Below are 16,717 nucleotides of genomic sequence, written 5' to 3'. Positions count from 1 at the left end.
GTTACAGAAAATAAAAATAAATAATAAATGTTATAGAATAAAATCCATGAGGATATATCCTGTTTAGCCCCTCCTTATACCCTGGTATCGCCTAGCAGATTACTTATAGTACAGTTCATTTTTAATTGTAGGCACGCTATAGATATTTATTTAATTTAATTGGAAAAAATAATAAGTAACGTGGCATAAGATTGAGCATATAGATGGGTCAGTATGACAGAGTGGCTAAGAGTTTGAGCTTTTGGAGTTTCAGAAATCAGTTTGAATTCCAGCTCTGTATTTTTGGGCAAGTAACAATCTTTCTGAGCCCAAGTTTCTTCATCTATCAAGTGGGGATAATATTAATGTATTAGTTACCTATTGCTGTGTAACAAATTACCCCAAAATTTAGCAGATGAAGACAGCAAACATTTATTATCTCACACATTTCTGAAAGTTATGAATCTGGGAGTAGCTTAGCTGCATGGTTCTCAGGATCTCTCATGAAGGTGTAGTCAAGCTGTTGGCTAGAGCTGCAGTCATATGAGGGCTTCAGCTAGGGTTGGAGGATCTATTTTCCAAGCTCACTCACATGGCTGCTGGCAAGATGCCTCAGTTCCTCATTACTGGAACCTTTCTATAGAGCTGTCATGACATGGCAGCTGGCTTTTCCCAGAGTGGATGATCTGAGAGAACGTGAACAACCAAGATGGAAACCACGATGTCTTTTATAACCTAGTCTCAGAAGTGACATGCCATTACTTCTGCCACATTCTGTTGATAACACAGACCAATCCTGGAATAATATTGTAGGGGACTACAGAAAGGTGTGAATACCAGGACCCAGATGTTAGGGGACCATCGTGGAGGCTGCTTATTGCAAACAATATCTACCTCCTAAGGTTATTGGGGGTGGGTAGTAGGTGACAATGCACATAAAGTAGTTAGCACTGTGCTTGGCACATGGTAACTGTTACTATCTTTAATAATGCTTGGAGAATGTAAAAATATCAATACCTTCTCAAATGTATTTAATGGAACCAGAAACTATCCACAGTTGCTTAAAAGGAAGGTGCCTATAGAGAGCTAGTTTGTTCCTCTTGCTTTAAGTATTTTGTTACATTATGTTTACTGTAGAAGAATGAGTCCCAGTGTATCACTATTTCTGCTGCTGGCTAATCTCATGCCTTTCATGTTGATTTTTAGTAACTTTGTTTACAGAGGCTCAGCTATTCTTACCTTGCCTGTCCCCACCCCTGCTCATTTTCAGAAAGCATCCTATTTGCAACCTATAGTCCCCTATCACTGTTTCTAATTCTGAGGCTTTCACATTGGGTTGAGTAACAAAAAGATGCTAAATAAGGTTTGAAGAATTGTCTCGAGAACCCTAAAGTGTAAACTGGTATTTCGAACAAACTGTGAGGACTCTGGGACTTACTACCAATTATAGCTCTTCATTTACTCAGAAAACTTGTATTGAGTACCTACTGTGTACTCGGTACCAATATATTAGCACAATATTAGGGTCTTGAGATGCAGAGGTAATAGACATCTGCTCTCGAAGTTTACAAACTCGTGTAGAAGAATATGAGACAGGAATTTTAACACTGTGTGATTAATGCACAACACAGACTGCTTTGGGAGCACAGAGGAGGAACAGCCCACACATGAGAGCTCAGAGAAGGTTTCCCACAAGAGCCAATGTGAAACTGAATCTTAGAGAAATCAGCCAGATGATGAAGTGTGATAAGCACATTCCAGTTTATTCATTTACTTATTCAGAAAATATTTTTTGAGTGCTTGCTCTGCTCTAAGCACAGTCTAGGTGGTAGGAATATAAAACCTGGTAAGGCCTTATCCATAATGAATTTTTTCCCTAGTAGAGGTAGTAGAGAGAAGGCAAAAACATGCAATAAATTACTGTAGTTATTGTGAAGCAGTCTGTATGGGATGGGAGTACAGGTCAGTTGTAACTGGGGAGGGCAATCAAGAAAGACTTCATGTGTGAGGAGCTAACTTGAAATGAGTTCTCAATGATGAATAGATGTTTGCTGTGTAGTAAGTGTAAGAGAAACCTCCAAGGCAGAATATGCAATGAGACAAGGGGATAAAGTAAAAAAAAAACAAAACAGTGAAACTTAAGCGGGGAAATGTAAGTACTTTATCAGTGAATTAGACTTTAGGATGCAATGGGATTGGAACAGTAGCAGAAACCAGGTGGATATAGATAATAATATCAAGTGGTTTTTCGATTTACTCTAAGACAGTAGAGATTCGTTTGTGTGCAAAACGGAAAGTAATTCCAATCTTACTTTATATTTATGCCCATGGAAAATTCAGTCTTGAATTTCTGTCAATTCTGAATGTTTTGTGATATTCACAGATCCATTAAAGATTGTATGTAAATGAGTGACATGATCATATTTGCCTTTTATTTAGCAAGATCATGTGAGGTGCAGTGTGTTGGATAGATTGCAGAGGATTAAGACTGGAGGCAAGGAGCCTCTGGCTTAGACAGTTATTAAAGTAAACCTGGTGAGACATTATTCAGCAGCGAAGAAATATGAAAAGGGAGACTTGAGAGACATTTGAGGAGGAGAGTGGACAAGACTTAGTTGAATATGAGAGGTGCAAAAGAAGGGAGGGTCTAAGATGACTCCAGGTTTTTGGCTAGAATGATTGGATAGATGGTATTTCCGTTCACTGAGGGAGGGAGGGATTCTGGAGGAAAGACAGAATTAGGAGGAAATAAGAATGAGTGGGGTTTCATCTATGTGGAATTTGAGGTACCTTTGGGTTTCATACAAATGGAATAATTTATTAGACAGGCAAGAACCAAAGCTGCTGCTGGCACTGGCAATTCAAGCAGACTTAGTCTTCTCTGAAAGTCTACCATGGTTGCTTTTTCAAAGCAGTAAGATTCTAGAAAAGTAAAATTAGGGATTTTAAATTATGGTTAATTAAATTTGTCTTGAATGGAATAATACTTTAAGTGTCTCTCTTACAAAGGGCTAACTAACGTACATTACACTCAATGAGCATACTTTTTAGAAGTGACACATCAAGTTCAACATTGTTGTGATTGCTGTCATGGAATCCTTTCCTGATCCCTTATCACTGGGTTAGGTACCGTCAAATATGCTCTCTGTATAGTCCTCTAATGTCGCCTGCCTAATGTTGCTCTTATCACACTGATTTGTAATCTCACTTGAAAATGGAGACTTTATCTTGTCCACTGTCATAGCCCTGTCATCTAGCAGAGTATGTAGCATAGTCAGTAAATATAGGTTAAGTGATAGGGTGTCATATGAGCTGAAAGCTATTATGCACTTTTAATGCTTTTGGGAGATGTTTGATTATACGCTTTCTTTGTTTCTATATTTAATTTTTTTCTTCTTTTATCGCAATCTACCTTGTGTCCTTTTTTTTTTTTTTTTGCGGTACGCGGGCCTCTCACTGTTGTGGCCTCTCCCGTTGCGGAGGACAGGCTCCGGATGCGCAGGCTCAGCGGCCATGGCTCACGGGCCCAGCCGCTCCACGGCATGTGGGATCTTCCCGGACTGGGGCACAAACCCGTGTCCCCTGCATCGGCAGGCGGACTCTCAACCACTGCGCCACCAGGGAAGCCCCCTTGCGTCCTTTCCAATTAACTTTTTTCCTTACACCCATACGTCAGCCACATATCATTTTACATAAAAATAAAATACGATTATATCATATATTACTTTAAGTTATAGACTTTTTTTGAGTGCTCTTCATCTACCCCTCCTCCTCGCATTTTCTCCTGTCCCACTTTATGCCTTAACTCATGTTAAGATTCTGGTATGTAACCTTCCTGGTTTTTTTTCCTTATGCATATATAATAATTATATACACACACACATACAGTATACATGATAGGTACATACGATGTGTGTGTATTTGTTATTTTACAAGTTGAGATTGTGTCATGCACACTCACCTGCATTTTGTTTTCACCCAGTAAACCCTGCAGAAATTACTCAAGGTCAAGTAGTAGTGCTTAAATTCATCTTTTTATTGACTTTTTATCCACTTTTAGTATGGATTTCCGATAATGTATTCAATCATTGCTCTGTTGATGAATATTTACTTTATTATCATTTCGCCCCTACTATAAACAGTGCTAAAGTAAATATTCACACGTGTGTATCCTAACATATTGCTGCATTTTATATTTAGGGAATAGTTTCCCAGAAGTAGTTACTGGGCCCAAGGGAAAATATATTTAAAAATTTAAAATAGATATACCAAGTTGCTGTCTTAAAAATTTAAACTACTTTATTTTTATTAGTAATATATTACAACCTTCCCTCTATATCGCTTCCAGAAATTGTGTTTACTACTATTTTTATTTTTGTCAGTTAAAGTATAAAGATATGGCTGACTACTGCTGAGTTTATGTTTGTTGGCTATTTGTATTTGCTCTTCTGTGAATTACCTACTTAAGTTTTTCCCCCGTCTGTTAGGTTCTAAGTTTTTCTTGTAACTTTGTAAGAACTATTTCTGTATTTTAGATATTTTCTATCATCTGTATTGCAAATGTCTTTTCCCAGATTTGTACTTTGTTCATTGACATTATTTATATTCTTTTCCATATAATTTAAAAAATTTTATAGAATTATTTACATCGTTTATACTTCCTGTGTTTTCATCACATGGTTAGGTTCCCCCAATATAAGCTTATACCTGTAGTCTCAGATTCTTTTTGCAAGTTCATTATTTAGTATATATTTATATTTAAGTCTATCTGGAATTTATTTTTGCAAGTGGTGTAAGGTAGAAGTTCAATTTGATTTTCTTCCAGATAAGTAGTCAGTTGTGCCAATTATCATGTATCTTTTTCCTACTGAATTAAAATATCAACCAATTTGTATATTAAATTCTCATAGATCTAGGAATTTTTTTCTTTCGATTCTTTATTCTAAGTATTCTAGATTCCTTAGGATCTAAAACACATTGGAATACTGTGTCTTTATGGTACATTCTGTTATCTGATAGGGCAAGTTTACTTTTTAAAATAAATTTTCCTGGGGCTTCCCTGGTGGCGCAGTGGTTGAGAGTCCGCCTGGCGATGCAGGGGACACGGGTTCGTGCCCCGGTCCGGGAGGATCCCACATGCCGCGGAGCGGCTGGGCCCGTGAGCCGTGGCCGCTGAGCCTGCGCATCCGGAGCCTGTCCTCCGCAATGGGAGAGGCCACAACACTGAGAGGCCCGCGTACCGCAAAAAAAAAAAAAAAAAAAGTCCTGCTTTTCTGGACAATTCTCAGGCATTTATCCTTCCATATAAACTCTAAAATTATGTTTTTCAATTAAAAATCACCCTGATTGGAGTTGTGCTAATTTATATATTAATATTGGAAGAATTGACATTTTTATATGTATGTATAAAAATACATTTTATGTATTTTACTATTTGTCCAGATCTTGTTTTGTGCTCTTCAATAAGATTTCATAATTTTCTTCATTTTCTTCTTCTATACCTTTCTTAATTATTTTACAGTTCTGGTCACTATAGTAAAAGATTATTTTTCTGTTTCTAAGTGCATATTGCATAATATAGAGAGAAACCAATGACTTTTGTATATTTTTTTAGTATCCAGTCATAGTACCAAATTGTCTTATTACGTCTAATAAAATTATTTTTCCTCACTAGGGAGTCTAGGGCTTTCTAGGTATATAATCATATATAATCAGTACAAAAAGTTTTTATGTGTGTATGAATTCTTTTAATTCATTTGCCAGTCTTAAGAAAATGTAGGAAAAGTGACATAGGAATAGAAAAAGCCATATCAGAATATAAAAAGGCCAATGTGAGGCTTGGAACAATGGTTGCTCTAAATGATGCATGTTATTACAATTATTTAAATTAATCTTATAAATAAAATGAGAATAAAACAGGTAATAATTTTGAGAAATTGTTTTGTGTAGATCAAATTCTGGAAAGGTAAAACTTAAAAGTCAGTGTATGTATTCTGCTTTATGTAAAACCCACCTAAAAATATAGATTAACATAAAAAAACCAGAGAGTGCTTATTTGCTAAACCTAAGAAATTGTCAACATACTGCTTTTAAATAGAAAATACCTGTGGGGTCTTTAAAATGTCATTTCTTTTAAAACAATTTATGTATATTGCTTCAGGTCTATTTATACTGATTAAAATGAGACTGCATTGTGCTATATTTAAAAGGTGACCATTAATTAGGAAAAACAATTTTCTTAGAAATAATTTAGCGAGAATGTGAAATAAGGAACAGTGACTAGGAGTTGAAAGATGAGGATTTTAGTTCCTTTTCACCTCTTAGCTCTGATATTTTGACAGTTAACTTCCCTGAGCCTTACAGTGAAAGACAGTTATAAAACTATCGGATCCTCCTGCCTTACAGAATGATTGTGAGGTTCAAGTTAAACGAGATATTATATGTGAAAGTGCTTGGAGTATAAAATGTAATGTAAATGTACAGTGATATTATTAGATAAATATTTATCTCTGCTCTTATTGTCTTCTTTTTATTGATTTCATTGAGATGCCATTTGGTTGAGGAAAAGAGGAGCTTGATCTTTTGAAGAAAAATACCAGAACAGAGCTAAGCAATACCAACATTTTCTAGTCAGGAAATTGCCCCTTGATTTAAGATTACATTTTAGATGGAAAGTATTCTATTGACTCTTATTGATAGAAAAAGTAATCTGGAGTGTTAGGAGTTGGTGTGTAGGAGTGAGTGTTGGGTGTGGACTGCGTGAACAGCTTGCTGATTGGAACCTTAGAATAGTCCATAGATTTGTTTGAACATAGGTACTTTTTGCATTCTCTATGAGCTTTGGTTTTAATTGCAGTGAAGGCTTGGTGACACGTATTTTCTGTTGAAGTACTTCTAATTCAGCAGGTAAGAAATACTGGTAATTTTAGCCAATTTTTCTTTTTCTAAGAAATAATTTATTTTAACTTTTTGTTTACATACTTGATAACAGATGATATTTATGAAGATTTATGTGCTAGTCATGGTCCAATGAGTTTGGGAGAATTGGAGTTGCAGCCAGATCCTCACCTTGCCCTTCCCACAAAACTTCTGACAACACAAGGAGATGATGTTAAATTATCAGTAGCAGCTGAAGATTGTCCTCAGGTACCCAATTAATAGCACTTGTACTTTACTTAAATCAGAATGGTAACAATATTGCCTTAGCATAGAACACTGTCAAGAGCACAGTCTTTGGAGTCAGACAGCCTCAAATCATGCCTCCTTTTTTCACTAACTCAAGCCTGGCTATAGATCTTAGCTCATCCAGTCTCTAGCTGTGACCTTGAATACATACTTAGTCTTTTTCTAAGCCTTAATTTCCTCATCTTTAAATTAAAGATTTAAAATAATGTATGTAAAAATGCCTATTACCAAGTTAGATAGCTATTATCATTTACACCTCTATATTCCCCTGCAATATCTAGTTTAGTAGTTTGTGCATAATAGGTACTCAATAAATATTTATTCTTTTAAAATTTGTGAAGTGTGTTACCGTGAAAGTATGAGATATTTCATACTGAGTTAAGCCAATGACCCATGCAATCTTGTGTACTGAAAAAGTAGGATAATTACTCTCCAAGGTGTAAAAAAAAATGCTCATGTTAAATTAAATACAGTTTTTTAATCTGTGTATTCTCACTGTAGATTAATTTATTCAATAAATAGTCATCATGGTATGGTATTGTGTTGCATTGCATGGTGTTGAGGGTGAAAGCCAAAAGTATATAAAATAAAGATTGCTTATGGAACACACTATTATGTAGGGTTCAGTATTAATAACCTGTGACCAAGCAAAGATCAGGAAAAAACTAGTCATGAATAAATATCTGTTAATTAATTCTGTAATAAAAGAAAAATTGTTTGTGGCCTTGGGTTAGGCAAAAATGACACCAATAACACTATCCATGAAAGAAAAAAAATTAATAAACTGGTCTTATCAAAAACAAGAATATCTGCTCTTCAAAACACACTGTTAAAAGAATGAAAAGACAAGCTACAGATTGGGAGAAGATATTTGCAAATCACTTATCTGGTAAAAGGCTTATATGCAGGATATATAAGGAACTCACAGAATACGATATTAAGAAAACAAACAATCCAATTAAAAAATGGATAAAATCTTTGGACAGATACCTTACCCAAAGAAGATATACTGATGGCAAGTGAGGACATAAAAAGATTCTCAACATCGGTAATCGTTAGGGAAATGCTAATTAAAACCACAAGGAAATACTACTACACAGGCATTAGAACATCTCAAATTAAAAAGACTAACATGCCAAGTTTTGGCAAGGGTGTGGAGCACTTAAACTCTCATATGCTGCTGGCTGGGAATGTAAAATGATTCAACCACTTTGGAAAAGAGTTTGGCAATTTCTTTAAAAAGTATTGATAAAATGTACACCTACCATATGACCCAGACATTTCACTCCTAGGTATTTATTTACCCAAGAGAAACTACCACATATGTCTAAGCAAAGGCTTGCACATGAATGTTCATAGCAACTTTATTGGTAGTAGCCCCAAACTGGAAACAACATAAATATTCATCAATTGCTGAATGTACAAGTTGTGGCATATCTATAAGATGGAATACTACTTAGCAATAAAAAGCCGCGGATGGACTTCCCTGGTGGCACAGTGGTTAAGAGTCTGCCTGCTAATGTAGGGGACACGGGTTCGAGCCCTGGTCCGGGAAGATCCCACATGCCATGGAGCAACTAAGCCCGTGCACCACAACTACTGAGCCTGTGCTCTAGAGCCCACGAGCCACAACTACTGAGCCCGTGTGCCACGACTGCTGAAGCCCGCGCGCCTAGAGCCAGTGCTCCGCAACAAGAGAAGCCACTGCAATGAGAAGCCCATGCACCACAACGAAGAGTAGCCCCTGCTCGACACAACTAGAGAAAGCCCACACACAGTGGCAAAGACCCAACGCAGCCAAAAATAAATAAATAAATTTATTAAAAAAGAAAAAAGCCATGGACTATTGATACATACAGTGACATGGACGATTCTCACAAAAGTTGTGTTGAGGGGAAAAAGCCAGAACCCCCACTCCCCCAAAATAGTGCATACCTTACGATTCCACTTACATGACATTCTAGAAAATGCAAACTAATCTATAGTTATAGGAGGGAATTCAGGTTATTTTGAGCTTGGTGGATATGTTCATCGTATTATCTTGACTGTGATGATGGCTTCATGGGTATATACATATGTCAAAACTTAACGAATGATACACTTTAAATACATGCAGATTATTGTCTATCAGTTATACCTCAATAAAGATATTCTAAAAAATAAAAGAAAGATTGCTCTGCTTTAATTATTGGCCTGTTTTAAAATAAAACTGCAAGGTGTTACCAGAAGAACGGCTTCAAAAAAATTCATTTGTTAGATTTCTTTTATTAACAGAGAAATATGGCTAGTACTAATACTAGCACACACTTGTTTATAGTGCTTACTCTGCCAGAGGCTGTTCTAAGTTCATTACGTATTAACTCGTTTGATCCTTTTAACAACCTACTGAGGTAGTTATTATTATTATCATCCCCATTTGATGAATGAGAAAATAGAGGTATTGGGGGGTTAAGTAACTTAACCCAAGGTCAAAGCTACATAATGACTTAGCCAAATTTGAACACGAGCAGTTTAGCTCCACAATACTCAGCTCTTAATCCCTGTGGTTAAGGAAGGGAGCCAGTAGGAAGGTTCTAAATTGAAGCAGCACAAAAGAGTCATAGTACCCATCTTAGAAATACACACCAAAATAATATTTCCTTCAGGGAAGAAATCTATATGACTAATGGCTCTAAACTTAGAAGACCAGAGGTGAGGCTAGTTGTTATTATTGCAGACTAAAGCTACTCATTTTTATCTGTAGATAAATAAGTACCTGCCAGAACTGGAGTGGTTACATTTGAGTCCATGTGGACAGGTGTTTCACATTCTCCTCTGCTTGTATCTGTTGTTAAGAGTTCAGAGATACCTTTTTAGGTTCCTGTCAGATTATATCTGACAGTTGTTTTCAGAGACTCATTCCTAATTAGGCTCATAAAACAGGAAAGGGGAGAAAGAAAATGGCTAAAGTCATCACAATTTGTAACGTGTGATTGTGAAGGAATTTGTGACTACTGTAAATTTCAAATTTCGTTAGGTGGTAGTAAGGAAGAGAGATGATGGGGCTTATGGTAGAGTGTACTTTTCTTGAATGGCAAAGGAGGGTAACAATACCTACTCAACACTTGTGAGAATTCAGTGATGTTATTATATATAAAAGCTCTTTGAAAATTGCAGTACATTATGCAGATTTTCATTTTATGCAAAAATGGTTATATGGAAGTTCTTACAGTCAAATTAAGTTTTTATCCTGTCTAAATCCATCATGTATGTATCTAGAATAGTTGGTTTATAAGTAGCTCTGAATTCTCTAGGAAAAATAGAAATGATTTGAATATCTGAAATCTGTGTATATTACCCAAATCTTTTGAAAGATTTTATTTGCAATATCTTTTCTTTAGTAATATGTACTCCATCACCCATTTGGTAGTTAGAAAGCATGCATGATATCCAAATTTTATATAATAAACACCTAAATAATTTAATTGCTCAGATCTTTTTAAAGTAACTTAAAAAATAATATTATGACTTCATGTCTTAAATTCTTCAGTACCAACAAAAACAAGACCAAGATGTTAAGCAAGTTGAACACAAGCCAGTTCAAAGTCGTTTAATACGTGTAAGAAATAAATGTGATATTTCACTTTCACAGCAACAAGGTAAGATTTGTTTCCTTGTAATAATATAAGAGTTTGATATATGTTGTGAATTGAACACATATATAATGAGAATTCTTTTATATAAGTTTTATTCTTATTCTCTAGGGTTTTTTTTTGTTTTCTTTGATTTAGCCCTTTGGGATAAAGAATCTGGTATTGTATTTGAGTATATTTGTTAGTTCTCTTTACCAATAAACACTATTTCTAATGGATTTTAAAAACTCTTAGGTAGTATTTTTATTTTAATCTTACCTTTTGGTTCTTGTACAATTGAATGTCAGTGTCTTTTTATCTGTGTATAAGTCTGTATCTGTATCATAGTTGTCTGTTTTAAATTATAATATAAAGGCAATGGTTATGGTTGTTAAGGAGCTTTGTAAAGGCTATTTATGTTGTGTGGCAATTTGATCAACAGGTACAAGTTAGAAAACAAAGAACTCATGTTAGATGCTATCATATGAATGAACTTTTCTGTACTGCTTGATTACCAAAATTGTGTGGCTAAATAATTCTGCAGTCAGCATCCTGGCATTTGATGTTGTCTTTGTGTTTCTGCAAAGCTGTTGGCCTTGTGCTTAGTTTGCCTTCTTGCTTCTTTGTCATTTAAATTTTATATAACCTAAATTCTGAAATTTGGCAGTAGAAATTAAGATGTCTTCTGTTTAAAAACTTTCTGTCTACAGTCCAGGTAGAAGTATTAGGAGTATTTTGAGCAGTGGAATGTTTTTCTTCACTTTTGTAATTGTGTTTTTTTATCTCATATATTGAATGCCAATATAATTACAAATGTAACTGTTTGGCAGTTTGGGGAGGACCTAAATGAGGAAGTGCTTAAGATTATGTTATATGAGGTTTAGGTTTTTACTTTTCTGCTTGTTTTCTGTTCCTTTCTTGCTCCAGCTTTTCAGAACTTTCCCCTCCTGACCACTTTTTAAAACCTAACAGTGGTACAGTAGTGTTAGTGTTATATCTTAAAATCCTATGGAAAATTACCTGTAACACTTTCCTCATTGTGTTTAAAAATTAATCATGACAGTATATAGATATAAGCAAATGAATATTTCTAAGATAATATCAGGACTGACTTGATGTCCTTCTACTGAATTCTGTTACTATTCATGATCAATGACTGTATATTTAATTTAGTTTTTTTTAAAATTATAATTTCTTAAAATTATAAATGAATTTTGTCTCCTTGGAGAATGTTGTATGATCATTTTTCTCACCTGATAGGAAAATATCTTTGGTAAGATTTTAAGGGTTAATACCTCTCTTTAGGAAAGTGACATTGTTTTCAGTTTCACATATATGAATGTCTGACCACAAGATGGCAATATTTAAATTTTTGTTGACTTACAACGTCATTAAATAATAGTGTGCAGTTAACATTTAATGTCAGTAAAAATCATAAGAAAAATAAAAGAAACCAATGTGTTAGCTAGTAGGAGGAAGTTTTAGTTAGAAAGAATCTAGAACAGTTGGATTTAATATGTGTAAAAATTATTTTCATTTAATTTTACATGCAATACAGAAGTTAGGAGAGCCGCAGGCCTATGTCAGTTTTAACCAAGATAAATAAATACCCAGTGGGCTATAGATAAAACATTTTAAATAGGAGCCAAGTGTTTCAGTCTATAATTGATACATATCTCCATACTAAATATTTTTTGAATGAATACAATTCCCTTGGCAAATATAGTCAGTTATGACTTTTTCCCCTATAAATTTTGTGGATTTAATTTTTTTCTCTGATGAAGCTCTGATACACTGCCAAATGTTTCAAAGAATAAGAGAGTCAGAGTGCCAAAATAATCCTCTAGGGCTTTCACAACTTAGAGTGACCTTGAAGGAATTCAATCCTATCATATACAAAGGGCTTGAAGATAATGAAGGAAATTCACCTTATCACAAGGGAATCAAAACCACATCTTTTCTGGAAGATAAATGCTTCTAAGAATACTTGAAGCCCAAATTATGGCTGTTTCAGGAAGAAGTATTATGTATTTCACTTTGAAATGCATAGTAGTTTAATATATGTATATAAAGAAATCAAGCCGTTTACTAGCAGTAGCAGTAGTTTAGTGATCATCCATTAAAAATTGACTGAAGATATGGTAGGACATAGGTTCTAGCACTATGCTTCTGGGAGATCTTTAAAGTACTTGTCTCCTTCCTCTCCGCTTGATTATTACTTTCAGATTTTAATACAAAAGAGAGAAATTGAATTGAATTCTGAAAGATAATATCTGTTTCTTTTGGTATTTAATTCATTGGGTATATTTTTGAGCACATGATACCACTTATCTGATTCTAAGTCCTGATTAATGTGTCTAACAGTTTTATAGTGAAAGCAACTTTTTAAGTAATTTAGTAAGTCATTAAAATTTTTTTCCCTTTCACTGTGCAGTTAACTTTCTTCAGTACAAATGAGAGACTAGTTTTCAATCCATTTATTTGTTATGAACCCAGGAACAATTAAATTCTATAAAGTGATGTATTAAAATAGTTCACTTTTAAAAATATTTTTCTTCTTTAGTTTTTCTCTTAAAATTTTAAGAACCGCATAATAAAGAATAATTAGAAAGTCAAATAGGCTATACTATAATCAATGGGGGAAAATTAGAACATATGTTGTATGGTTAAATGCTAGGACAGATTAGTTGTCAAAGTTGTTTGAAAACCACAGCATTCTTCAGTTTTCTTATTTGTAGATGAAATATGTTGCTCAGAAAATATGTATCAAAGTGCTAAAAGTAATTACTAATGTAATTGCACTAATTTATCAAAAGCAGGTTACATTTTTGTGGGAAATCACAATAGGTTTTTTTTGACATTATGTCCTGAGTTTAATTCCTAGCCATCGTAGCACCTTTTATACCTTAACATACAGTGATTGTGACTTTAGATATGTGAGAATTAGGAAATTCAAAGCTTATATATATTTAGAAGCCATTTCTAACTGTATGTGCAAATGAAAATTTTTGCCTTTGTATTTGAAATATAACTAAATTATAATAGCTCAAAATTACAATTGATTTTAGTAATTTTAAAATCACAGTTAAAAGTTTTTTAAATTGATTTTTTTTCTCATAAAGTATGACAGTGATATAAAAGCCATGTGTGTAGATCTCTGATAGGGAAGGGATGGGGCACAGAGTAATAAATCTGCCCAAAGTCCATGAATCCAAAGGTGTAATCTGAATAAATGTGTCTTTCACAAATCCATGCTATTATTGATTAATAAAATAGAAATTCACTTTAAAATGTTGCTGAATGTGGGCGTTCTGTTTCCACCTAGGAGGAGGAAAGTGGAGAGTGTCTCTTCTCCTAACTGTAATAAAATGTCAGATAAACTCTAAAATCATAACATTTCTTGAACCCATCAGAGGGCTTATGATGTACAGCAACTAAGTAGCCTGAAGTCCACGGAAAGACAGACTCCTCCCGAGATATGAGACACAAGAACCCTGTCACTGTGCCAGAGCACAGTTACAGGAAGAGATACCAGGCACCATACAAACAGATAAGATGTATTTGACTAGACTTTTCTTTAATGAATTGCTAAAGGCCAAGCATAGAGCCATTGGTAGCTACTGATACAAAAGTGGTTCACTCTCACTTGCAGTCCCTTCTCCACAGACCTCTAGAAACAGAAAGATTAGGAGACTGGAGAGATTCTTCTTCACTGGTGCAGGCCTGGAAGAGGAGAGTGGCCGCCACTGCCAGAAGGACTGAATTCTTTCCAGCATAACCCTGATACCAAAACCAGGCAAAGACATTACAGGAAAAGAAGATTATAAACTAATATCTCTCATGAACATAGACAGAAAATTCCTCTACAAAATATTACCAAATTGGATTGAAACTTCTTATTCTTCAACATTCAGCTGCATTTTCCTGAGTCCTTATTGAACCTTCAATTGAAAATGGCTTATTCATCCTTAACCCCACCCTCCAGATCTTTGGTGCCCGGAACATAATCATAATCTTAACAATAGTTTCCATTTACTGAAGCCTTGCTAGGCACCTTATGCTATCTCATTTATTCCTCATAATACCATGCCACGCAGGTAGTGTGGCATTTATACGAGAAAGGGTAAGATTCATGAAGGTTAACTAATTTTCCCAACGCACACAGTTTAGCAAATGAAGGTGTGGAATTCAAGCCCATATCTACTTGAGGGCAAAGCTGATGCTCTTTTCCTTGTTTTATACCATTTTATTGAGTAAGCACTTAATAAATATTTGTGTGACTTAACAGTTTGTGGCAAGAGCTGCCTTTACCATCGCTGTATTCTCCAGACTGATTATTTAAAGTTTCAGAGAAAGTGATATATGGGATAGTTTTGTGGTTTATTTATTAAGATAGGTTTTCCTATTTATTTAATAGACCTTGTTTCCCAACATAGCACTGTGCTTAAATACAGTGCTTAAATACAGTTAATGTGTTCATTGAATTGAATTTGATAATTCATTCCATCATTTGCTTTTGACACCAAACAATGTTTAATGCTGTTATTTAGTAAAAGGTACAAGGAAGAAGAAAAGGTGAAAAATGAGAATAGTTCCTTATAATCATTTTTCAGTTGAAACTTTTGAATGTAGACATGGTACAGACAGCCACGGTGGAATAATGTAAAGTCAGTTTTACTTTTCTAAAAGATTTTGTCATTTCTTTTGTAGTATAAAAATTGTTCGTTCTTTGAGGACATATTAGTTAAGCAAGGGGAAGGGGCAACCAAGCATATGCTAAAGGGTAGAGAAAGTTAAATCGGGTTACATGTTAGTCAGTGGGCAGTATTTTTTAACTCTAAATGAAAGAGAAATAGTGTGAGCATTCATTCACTCATTCTTTTTTTTTAATTGCGATATCGTAAAATTTTCCCTTTTATAGTGTACAGTTCAGTGATTTTTAATATTTTTAAAAAGTTATGGAAATTCCAGAAAATTTTCTTTGCCCTAAAAAGAAATCGCATATTCATTAGTATTCATTCTCTATTCTCTCCTCCCCCCAGTTCCTGTCAACTGCTAGTCTACTTTCTATGTCTGTGGATTTACCTATTCAGCACATTTTATGTAAATGGAATCATACAATATGTGGTTTTTGTGTCTAGCTTCGTCAACTTAACATGTTTTCAGGGTTCATTCATGTAGCAGATGTCATTACTTCATTCCTGTTTATGGCTCAATAATGTTCCATTGTACATTTATTTTTAGGTCAGTGTTTTTAGCATCCTTTTTGTGTAAAGGACTGTAGAAGGTGCTTTGGAGCTAGAGAGATGGATAAGACAAAACATCTGCTCTCAAGGGATATGAAGAAGAAAGGGGGGCTTCCCTGGTGGCGCAGTGGTTGAGAGTCCGCCTGCCGGTGCAGGGGACGCAGGTTCGTGCCCCAGTCTGGGAGGATCCCATATGCCGCGGAGCAGCTGGGCCCGTGAGCCATGGCCGCTGAGCCTGCGCGTCCGGAGCCTGTGCTCCGCGGCGGGAGAGGCCACAACAGTGAGAGGCCCGCGTACCACAAAAAAAAAAAAAGAAGAAGAAGAAGAATAAAGGGGGTAGTTTGAGAAGAGTAATTTCTTTAAAACACTGAGTCTCAGAAATAATTTGTTAGAATACTATGAAATTCAAAAAGACAAACATCTTTAGGTAATCATACTGTCAAATTGTCACTTTTTTCTTATAGTGCTGAAAAAATAAACACACGGCAGCAAGTGTGTTAGGTCAACTTGCTGATTGTCTTTATGTATATACATTTCTTATATTTTCTGAATGGATGGAGGTGGGAGCGTAAACCATATGAGAAAAGACACTTTTCTGGCACATTAATGAATTTTTATCATAGATTATTATTTCAACTGTTTGTTCCTACAAGAAAGGATTTACACCTTTGATTTAAAAAATAGAAATATATACAC

General features: G+C 34.9%; 1 protein-coding gene across 1 annotated transcript in view; it reads left to right on the top strand.

Moving 5' to 3' along the window:
- KIAA0586 overlaps positions 1-16,717 on the top strand; it is a 106,282-nt gene that overhangs the window by 65,907 nt on the left and 23,658 nt on the right. Inside the window, exons 28-29 of the mRNA XM_082648073.1 lie at positions 6,971-7,125; positions 10,694-10,802. Of these exons, the coding sequence (XP_082504199.1) occupies positions 6,971-7,125; positions 10,694-10,802 (264 nt within the window). The remainder of the gene's footprint in view (positions 1-6,970; positions 7,126-10,693; positions 10,803-16,717) is intronic.

This window comes from Grampus griseus (genome assembly GCF_964374135.1).
Source record: "Grampus griseus genome assembly, chromosome: 2".
NCBI lineage: Eukaryota > Metazoa > Chordata > Mammalia > Artiodactyla > Delphinidae > Grampus > Grampus griseus.
The sequence above is the reverse complement of the archived record's forward strand: the minus strand, read 5'-3'. Positions and strand labels throughout refer to the sequence as shown.